The sequence below is a fragment of the Cyprinodon variegatus genome, unplaced genomic scaffold (genome assembly GCF_000732505.1).
Source record: "Cyprinodon variegatus isolate N-32 unplaced genomic scaffold, C_variegatus-1.0 Scaffold59, whole genome shotgun sequence".
In the NCBI taxonomy this organism is placed as follows: domain Eukaryota; kingdom Metazoa; phylum Chordata; class Actinopteri; order Cyprinodontiformes; family Cyprinodontidae; genus Cyprinodon; species Cyprinodon variegatus.
Genome location: NW_015150512.1, coordinates 1,745,291 through 1,755,634, shown reverse-complemented (window position 1 = coordinate 1,755,634; position 10,344 = coordinate 1,745,291). Strand labels below are relative to the sequence as shown.

Here is a 10,344-nt window from a genome sequence, read left to right as displayed (position 1 = left end):
GTATATATATGTATATATGTATATATATGTATATATGTATATATATATGTATATATGACTAGATGAGAAGATGGATATATGTATGTACATATATGCTTTACAAATCCTTGATTTGGACATTCATGTGTCTGATAGCACCTTATTAATTGCAGACACAACACATAAGAGATCCAATAAAATTATTTAAATTCTACAAAGATTCTAAACAAGGAGCACTTGGTTTCAAAAGCCCATGTTGGTTAATAATGATCCAGAGGCATCACCCACTCTGCCAAGGCCCTTTAAGAGTATTTACGTTGATCTCCCCATCTTCAACAACAGTGTGAGGACAGGGACCACTCAGCATTTCTTGGAATTCTTTTTTCCAGTAAGCTTTGTTACAGTTGTCCCAGTAATACTTATTAATTTCTTAACAATGGCGATGTTGCAGCTTTGATAGTCTCTCAAGATGAGCACAAATCACACCTACTTTTATTGATTAATTTGTAGTCTGTAATGTTAGAAATAGTTTGATCAAGTGATATTAGTGAGAGAATAATAGTCCTTTATAATAGATATAAGAACAACTGACCCATGTAATATTAACCAATGAGTTACAGAAGCAGAGTGTTTCTATCAATGCAAAAATATGGGAGGTTTTAGATGCAGGCTGGTATAATTCAATACAGGGCTGAACAATTTTGCTAAAAATCTGAAATAAAATTACTTTCAACCAATACTGCAATTGCAGTCCTGGGCAGAAGCTGCTTAACCTTTTACCTTTAGGGCAGTAATAGCAAAAAACAAACAGACGCAGAGAGTTGTTTTCCCTCAGGCTGTCTCTCTGTTTGACTTAATGTCACTGCAAATTACTCACTCTAGAAACAAACAAAGCCTTTGTACTACTTAACCTTGAAGTCAGGTTTTTTGTTGGTGGATACATTTTTGTTTTTCTGTGATTGTTACTGTCCAACCAGGTTAGAGTTTTAAATCTCAGCCAGAGTTCACGGTACCTACAGTGTAACAGAAGGGAGACAGTTTGTGTTTCAGTCCTGTTTTAGTTCATATTGGTTTTTACATGCAAATTACTCTCTCCACATGACAAAATCTAGACCTCAGAGCTTTTTGCTGTGGTGACAGTCTCTGGTTTCGGGCTCTAATGATTCAATAATGTCTGATTTCTCCGACTGTCCTCGTCTGTTGCTTACATCCTGCTGTAATCTCAGTTGACCTTCGTTCTGTGTCTCTGCATGTATTCGGTCACAGGTCGAGCAGCTGCAGTCTGTTTACAAAACGCCTGAAGAATCTTCTCGGATGGTTTAACTCCCCTGTTTTCTGTTTCCAGTGGGCCCTCTTAGGGTGGAGTTCAACATCCCTGTAAGCCTGGAGCAGGTCAAGAAAGACAACCCCAACATCCAGCCGGGCGGCCGCTTTAAACCCAAAGACTGCCTGGCACTGCAGAAGGTCGCCATCATTATCCCTTTCCGCAAGCGAGATGAACACCTGAAGTACTGGCTGTACTACCTGCACCCCATTCTGCAAAGGCAGCAGCTGGACTACGGCGTGTATGTCATTAACCAGGTAGGTTACACCAGCGCGGCAAGGACTGACAGAACTGAACAGACCCACTGACTGAACCATAGAGCCACCTTGTAACCCACAGCCACCTGCCTGAAGTCGTTCTCCTTCAGTACCAGGACGTTAACTTGTGACTTGATTCGTCTTTAGTTCAGGTCGATGAGGGATTGACTTGTTTGTTTAAAAGGGGTAACGGTGACTCATAGTTCTGATTCAGTAGAACCTAGAGTGGCTTAGCTAAACCAGAACAGGTAAACCAGTTGATGAACTGAGTCAAAGCTGAATGATGGTAGACCCAGTACTGATCACGAAAGTCCTCAGAAAGGCACAGTTTGTCTAAATCGGATCATCCTGGTGACTTTTTGGTGATACTTTTCTGATTTTTAACACCAGGTTTTATTGGGATGGGCTCACTGAGACCTGATTAGTCCAGCTCTCTCTCTCAGCACACAGGCATGTCAGAGCAGGTGAGTTCAACATGCAAAGCTCAAGTCTTGATCTCCGGTAGGAATGTTGTCAAGGGACTCAGTAAGGGGTTGGCTGGATTAGCGAGGAAGGAAACCTGGATTACATCGGGATCAAGCCAGGATTATCCAGATTCAACCAAAGACACGTACAGATTTACTTCTAGGTGAAAACATGTCAGCTGAATGGATGTTATAAGAACATCTGCTGTTAATGATCCAACCTAAATTGCATATCAGAGTATCAGACTCGCTGATCTAATCCAGGTGTTTTCAGAGGAACCTGGTTACAGAAGGAAGCCTCAGGCGAAGAGGTGGGGCTTGTGTCCAGGTAACTGTCATTACCTGACTGGAGCCTGCTGGGAGTTGCTTTGCCTCTGCAGAGCTGCAAGCTCCTTCATTTGCCTGAAGGAGCTTGCAACTCTGCAGCTACATGTTCTGGCAGGGTTGGGATCACTTTGAACCTGAGCTAAATTGTGTAGCAGAACCAGATGTCCCTCAGGTTCCCAGAGCTGGACTGCATGTGATGCTGACCTAAACGGTGATCCAGGTGCATGTTTGGTGTGTGCCCACTCACTGACGGATTCAGATATTAAACACGGTTCATGCAGTAACCATGTGTGTTCACTCTGCTGCTGTTCTGACTCACTATGTTCTTCTTCTTTCTGCTTCTTCTCCTTCTGCTCACCCTCCTCAGTTTAAGCTCCTCCCTTTCGCCTGCCCCTCCCCCTCTCTTTGCATGTCAGGCCTTTCTGACCAATGGCTGTGGAGCTGCTGAGACCCACCCCTACAGCGGGTGTTGCTAAGGGGGTCGCTACGGTAATTCAGCTTTCTTCTCTGTTTTTCCTGTCTGCTGCTGGTTTTTGTTTCAGCCATCAGAACACACCTAACAGGTAAACAATGAAGAAAAACCAGCAAAACAAGCTAGATCGGTTCTTTGATTTCAGATTGAATAAAAAAATCCAGTTACAGTTTAGGTTTCGCTTCACCTCAGATTATAGCTTGAATAACCCCTGCGATTAAAAAAACAAAACACAAATAATGATAATAATAATAATAATAAACATGTTACAGATATGAATCTGCTGAGCTGATGGATTACCTGTCCAGGTTAGACAAACTAAGAGCTTTGTACTAACACTTTTTTATCTGTAAACAGGAAGTGGTCATCTCATGTTACAGGAAGCTGTTTTAAGACAATAAAACATTTGAACCATTTATGATAATCTAAAAGCTGCAATCATGCCGTATGAAATGATGAACAATCTGCTGCATGACACTAATCACAGGTTACCACGGTAACCATGTTAACTTAAAATTTCAGCATTAGGACATGCAAGTGGAGCAGTGGTTAGTGCGCACGACCCATGTACGTAGACCTTAGTCCAGTACTCGCCTACTGTCCAAGGCCGTTTCTCACTTTTTCGGCAAGTCCAGTCTTGGCAAGAACACAAGAAAGTATGGACTTGTGACATCAATACACACTTGGCTCGTCTGGAGCTGCATTTCACCTCCTGTTGTTAATAGTCTCTAGATACTAATAAATTCTGACTTTTTTCATTTAGTGGGGGAATAATAATTAACACAGTCAGATAAATGCAAATCAAATGAACATTTAGCCAAATAAAACAAAAAAAAATCGCCATCAGAGCCAGCGGTGCTTCACACGCGGCTCTGCCTAGAGAGGGCCGCTGCAGACGGGCTGCGGTTAGCCATGGCTGCCGCTAGCTTTGGAGCTACTCTGGTTGCCGCAGTCCTCTCAACTTCGGAAATTTTTTTTTTATTACGCATTAAATCAGTAAATGGACCATATAGTCATGTTTTAAAGTATCATATTCTCGCCTCAAAGGATCTTAAAACGTACTTTTATTGAACAACAGCAACAGAAAATAACTTTTAACTTTCATTAGAGCGCTCCATTTAAAGCTGCTACTGCCGCAGTGCATGCTGGGACAGCTGCCAGTCTCGAGAACTGACAAGTCTGCTCTGATGCATACTCGATAAAGAGGGCGGAGCGAGAACAACATCCGGGGATTTGATGCGTTCTCGGTCTGGCGTTCTCTGCAATTTGAACAGTGCTCGGGCTGAGGCTGATGACGTGTCATGAGCACACGAGAACGCTCAAGAACGCATATTGAGAAACGGCCAATGAGCCATTAGTGCTGTAAAAACTCAAAACAAAAATTTATTATTGAACCGGTGATGAGCTGGGCGTCATTTGCAATGACCCAAAAGGATTTTCTGTTGAAACACAGATAACAGAGAAAGGTTTCTTTTATTCATTTCCAACCACTTGAGGGAGGGAAACCAGAGTCCTCCTGTTTAGATGTGCAGATCTCAAATAGTGCTTGAGAACAGGGCAACGCCCACAGGCAGCAACTTGAAGCAGCTCTTGAAAACTCTTCAAAATATGCTGCCCAGAAGACTACAAACTATGCATCAATCCTGTATCTCTGACCGCCAGCACCTGCTGCAGCTAATGATAACTAGTGTCTTTTCTTGGCTAAGTAAATACAGCCACTCTTGACTGCTTTAAAAGCTTCAGAGTGCTTCGAACAGACTCACACAGTGTAGCGGACTCATGGAGAAGACCATGCCGGAAAAAGAGAAAGAGAAAAATGGTGTGCAAGGCTGCGAAAACGTGCTGCAGAGATGGGCTAACAGTAAAGCTAAAAACCAATTCCTACAGACTGCCGCTCCTTTCAGTCCTGCTCTCCAAAGCCCACTCACTGGAAACAAAATGGATCATCTTCAACTCCAACGCTCTTCAAAGAAAGAGATAAGTAACTGCCGCCCCATCAAACTGACCGAGTCACGACGTAACTCATCAGTACCGGATAATGCCGTAAACCTGCAGGGGCTCTCACTATTCGGCGTCAATTGGAACTCTAAACTTAGCGGTAAGACCAGAGGAGGGGAGCTGTGCACTCACATAAACAACAGCTAGTGTAAAAATGCTAGCTTGGTCACCAAGTTGTACTCTCCCAACATCCAGATTTTGACTGTTAACTGCAGACCATTCTATCTGCCTAGCGAGTTCACTGTTGTTAGCATCACAGCTGTATATGTGCCCCCCATCGCTAATACTACAGAGGCCATGAGTGTTCTTGAGCAGACCATCTCCGAGCTTCAATCTGAACATACAGAGGGCTTTTTTTTCTCCTGGCTAATTTGAAGACTTATTCTCCCTCATTTTTACCAACATGTGGACCAACATGTTTACCAACTCTGGGACAGAACACTCGGGACTTGGTCTACCTTAACATAAAAGATGCATTAGGAGCAGCCCTACCGCCACCTATCTGTCAGGCTAATTCCTGCATATAGGCTGCAGCTCCTCAGGGCTAAACCAACAGTGAAGCAGGTCAGGGTGTGGACTGAGGGGTTCATGGAGGCATTCCAGGGCTGTTCTGAATGCTCTGACTGGAACATTTTCAAAGCTGCAGCAACTTATGATAACAAGATCAATATTGATGAGTATGCCATGACTGGAGAGGTTCGAAAATCGCTAAAAGCACAGAACTCTGCCTTCAAGCCTGGTGACAGAGAGGCACTGAGGACAGTGAGAGCCAACTTTAACCGTGCCATTAGGTCAGCGAAGCACAACCACAGCCAGAAAATCCAGTATCTCTTCCGCAAGTGCCAGCAACACCAGGAGAATGTGGCAAGGCATACACACACCCTTCCCCCGGTGGGTGTAGCTGATGCTGACTTCCTAAATGGACTAAACAATGTCTATGGAAGGTTTGAGGCACTAAACAGCACACAAGCAATAAAAGCTGTTCCCCATCAGGGAGAGGAGGCACTCTGCCTTAACACAGCTGATGTGTGGAAGACTGAGGAGAATCAACCCAAGGAAGGCCCCAGGCCCCGATAACATATCTGGGCGTGTTTTCAAGGACTGTGCAGATCAGCTGGCTGGTCCTCAGACATCTTTAACACCTCGCTGGACCAATTCCATAGTGCCAGCATGCTTTAAGTCTGCCACCATCATTCTGGTCACAAAGAAGCCTCAGGTCATCTCACTCAGTGACTACAGGCCTGTCGCACTGACTACCATCATGATGAAGTGCTTTGAAAGGCTGGTTAAAGAACACATCGTCTCTAGTCTCCCCCCAAAGTTCATCCCATTCCAGTTTGCCTAGAAACGGAACCACTCCACTGAGGACAACATCTCCTCCGCTCTTCACCTGAGCCTGGTACACCTGGAGGAGAAGAACACCCGCGTGCGGATGCTGTGGACATCAGCTAAGCTTTCAACACCATCATCCCACAGCATCTGATAGGAAAACTACTGGAACATCTGGGCTTCAGCACTACCCTCTGCAATTGGTTGATAGACTTCCTCACAAACAGACCTCAGTCAGTCCGGGTTGGATAGAACCCCTCTAATGTCATATCACTAAGCACAGGCTCTCCTCAAGGCTGCGTCTTGAGCCCCCTGCTGTTCTCTTTGATGACACATGACTTCGCCCCCAGGTTCACCATCAATCACATTGTGAAGTTTGCACATGACACCACGGCTGTTTGCCTCATCAGAGACGACAACGACCAGGACTACAGGGAGGAAGTGGAGCAGCTGGTGGGCTGGTGCAGAGATAACTGCCTTATCCTGAATGTGGAGAAAATGAAGGAGATCATCGTAGACTTCAGGAAAAAAACAGAGTAACCACGCTCCACTGCTCATCAGCAGCTCAGCTTTAGAGGTGGCCAGCAGCACCAAAGTCCTGAGGGTGCACATCACAGACACCCTCACCTGGACTATAAACATAACCTCACTGGTCAAAAAGGCACAGAAGCGATTGTACTTCTTGGATGAGGATGAGGAGAGCCCCCTGCCACCACACATCCTCACCACCTTCTGCAGAAGCACCAAAGATTGTGTTCTGACCAGCTGTGTGGTGTGTAGGCTGCAGCGCCTCAGACTGGAAGAACGTCAGAAGAGTGGTGAGAACAGCAGAGAGGATCATCGGGGCTCCACTCCCCTCCAATAAAGACATTTCATCCCAGCACTGCGTGTCCTGAGCCCGTAACACAATCAATGACCCCTCACACCCCCACCATGGACTGTTGCCCTCTGGGAAGAGGCTTCACTTCTTTTGATGCAGGACCAGCAGATTCTGAAACAGCTTTTTCCCCACTGACATCACACTGTTCAACTGATCAAGTCACAAATCAGGACTGTGCATCACACTTGTACAAATCATATTTGCACTAAATAACGAATCTTCTGTTTCTAGTGCATTTGCACCATATTCTTCTGATTACTGCCGAAATGGAAAAGGTCATTTCACTGATGAAAGCTGCTCATTCACTGTTGAAAACCTGTATGCATCGAAATTTTGTTGACAATAAATGACAAAGTTTGTCTAAGATGGATTTAAAGTAATGTTATTCTACTGCCTATAAATCCATAGAGCGTAAACAGTGGCAATGAAAAAGAAATATGGCAAAGAAAAATCAAACATAAAAAAAAAATAAAAATAAAAGATGTAACTGAATAAGAAATAGTGAAACGGAAAAAGTGACCTCTTATGCTGCACATTTTTTTCCAATGAGAGAAGTTTCCAGCTGCCCTGCAGAGTTCTTGCAGTAATGATATAACTGCAAGCTGGCAGTGATTTGGCATTGAGGACTGCTCCTTTCTCCCCTTAGCTACCTCAGTGATGGGGACGGCAGCTACTCAAGTATAAATAAGTCTTTCTGTTTATGTTATTGTAAGTAATATAAAGTGAGAAAACTATTATGTAATTTATGTTGGAAAACATGAAGAGCTTATTTTAGCCAACTTGTCATTACAGGTGTGTCTAAATTCAGAGGTGCATCTTTTTGAAAAAAGTATTTATTGGCTCATTTGTAGCAACTATGATCCATTTAGAAAACCTCTGCAGGCTGAGGTGGCTGTCTTCTGCAGCTGTGAGTTCTTCTGCACCTTTATGAAATGAACTAAGTAAAAAAAAAAAAGTTAAAAATGAATTAAAACCAAGTAAAAATTATGGTTAATGACAATGACTATTGATAGAAATACCGATTGGTACAATTAAAACATCACAACTCTTATTATAAAGGATTGGTCTGAAGTTTCCTTCGTGGAGAGAGAAAAATCAGCAGTCACAGGGCACTGTCATGTATGCGGTCCACATTGGAAGGCCAGTCCAGTAATTAGTTAAGTATTTTAAACTTTTTTTTTAAAATGATTTACTTAAATTATAAGGGAATTAAATACATGATGTCAAAAAGCTAGTGTTCAGCTTAGTTAAGGCCTTTATTATAACTGTGCACATTTCAGCTGAAATTATTATTTTTTTCTTAACTTTAATGTCCTATTGGAGAATGTATTAGAAAATGAATTGTTTGCTCATCTTTAACACATGCCTGCAACCATGGTACAACTGAAAAATGGTCGGGATCTAGTTAGTATTACATTTTTTCCTCAATGTTTTAATTTTAATGTTGGACTTAATAATCATAAACCCTCCTTGGTTTTGCCAAATACTACTTACAGAAATGCTAATTTGTTAATATTAAGCTCGTATACTTTCCCAAATAACCATCTCTTTGAACTCAAAACAAAAAACAAAAACATGTCCTATTTGCCCAGGTAATAAATGTATTAAGAACCTTCATCTTTATCCAAGTCAGGTAGTTATAGGTAGTATTCAGTGGAAACATAATGTTGATGTGAAACCCTGACGGATGTAAATGAGGGGCAGAAGTTCATGTCATCTCAGTTCTTACAAGGCTGACTGCTTTAAGGAAATGATGGTGCCTTCCTATGTCAGATGATTATTACTGAAAGTAATGATGAGATGCGGAAACCAAAGCTTTGTCACTAATCAGTGATCATACTGATGATTTAGTCCAAAGCTGCTGTAAACAGTCACTTTTTCAGTCCTGCCCTAAAGAAGCCAACACGTTGTGAACAACTTGTGCAGTTTGTTTGAAACACTCTCCCTTTTAAAGACCTGAATGTTCTATATGGTTCTTACCTTACCTGCATCTCAGAAATGTCTTTCCTACCAAATCCATCCAGTGCTTTGGGGACCATTAACAACATTTATATCTAGTCTTTGACCCTGATCAGTGATTGAAGAACTGGGTCTGACATGATCCATATTTCTGGCAAGGGACCCAATAGAAGCTGCTTCAAACTTGGTGAATGTTTAGACAGCAGCGGTTGTTCTACTTCCTGTTTTGACAGGAAGTCCGTTCTTCTGATGACGTTTTTAATCAGTGCATTCGGTCTCATATTGCAGATGGTTGTTCAGGCCCAAACATTCCTTTCTTCAGTACACTAGAGCTTCTGCTGATGGATCTGTGTGTATGTGTGTCAGGATGGGGATGAGATCTTCAACCGGGCCAAGCTGCTAAACGTGGGCTACACGGAGGCTCTGAAGGAGTATGACTACGACTGCTTTGTCTTCAGCGATGTGGACCTGATCCCCATGGATGACCGGAACATATACAAGTGCTTCAGTCAGCCCAGACACCTGTCTGTTTCCATGGACAAGTTTGGCTTCAGGTAAGATTAGTTACTGGAAAGCTGCAGTCTACAGGAAGGATTAGAGCCATTCATAGAACCTTTAAGGCTTGAACCCTCATTGTCTGCAGGTTTCCATTTCATTAGTCATAAAATGCAGCTCTGAACCATCACAGCTGAAAACGTTTAGATCTGTCCGCAGGCCAGGTTCTGCCGGCTGTTAGTGTTGGAACACAGCTTGGTGGAAGTCTGAAATGTTTAACATCAGGTGGTGTTGGGCCTAAATGTGCCGTTAACAGTGGACCGTGACTGCGAGGAGAAACTAATCAGGTGGTGTTGGGCCTAAATGTGCCGTAAACAGTGGACCATGACTGAGGGGAGAAACTTCTCCTTAACGCTTGAGTTCACATTTAGGAAAGGAAAACCGATCTGGAGCAGGACAGGAGTGAAACTTATGACATGGAAAAACATTAAATCTTTTTAACCTCTGTCTTATTGGAGCTGTTTATTTAGCTAAAAATGTGAGATTGTGCAGAGATCCAACTGATCTTAATCTTTATATCTTCTCAAGATCCAACCATGTTTTTAATTCACCATATTATACAACTCCCTCTTCTGTTCATCTTTGTGGTTTACCTCATAAACCTGCTGGAAAACCAGCAGAGACTCTAAACTGTGGTCTGAAGCATCCAGATAAAACTAGCTTGAGGTTGGGGGGGTTAGAAGGAACAGGAAGTGCTGACAGAGACACCACAGAGGAAGATATGGTCTCTGAAGCAACACCATGTGCCCTGGCTCTAGCTTCCTGTTTCCTGTTTATGACAGTTCGCACTCTCACACACA

The 10,344-nt window shown here is 43.1% G+C and overlaps 1 protein-coding gene across 1 annotated transcript in view; it reads left to right on the top strand.

The window, feature by feature from the left end:
- b4galt1 (UDP-Gal:betaGlcNAc beta 1,4- galactosyltransferase, polypeptide 1) overlaps nt 1-10,344 on the top strand; it is a 20,473-nt gene that overhangs the window by 5,662 nt on the left and 4,467 nt on the right. The window contains exons 2-3 of the mRNA XM_015371510.1: nt 1,325-1,560; nt 9,356-9,543. Of these exons, the coding sequence (XP_015226996.1) occupies nt 1,325-1,560; nt 9,356-9,543 (424 nt within the window). The remainder of the gene's footprint in view (nt 1-1,324; nt 1,561-9,355; nt 9,544-10,344) is intronic.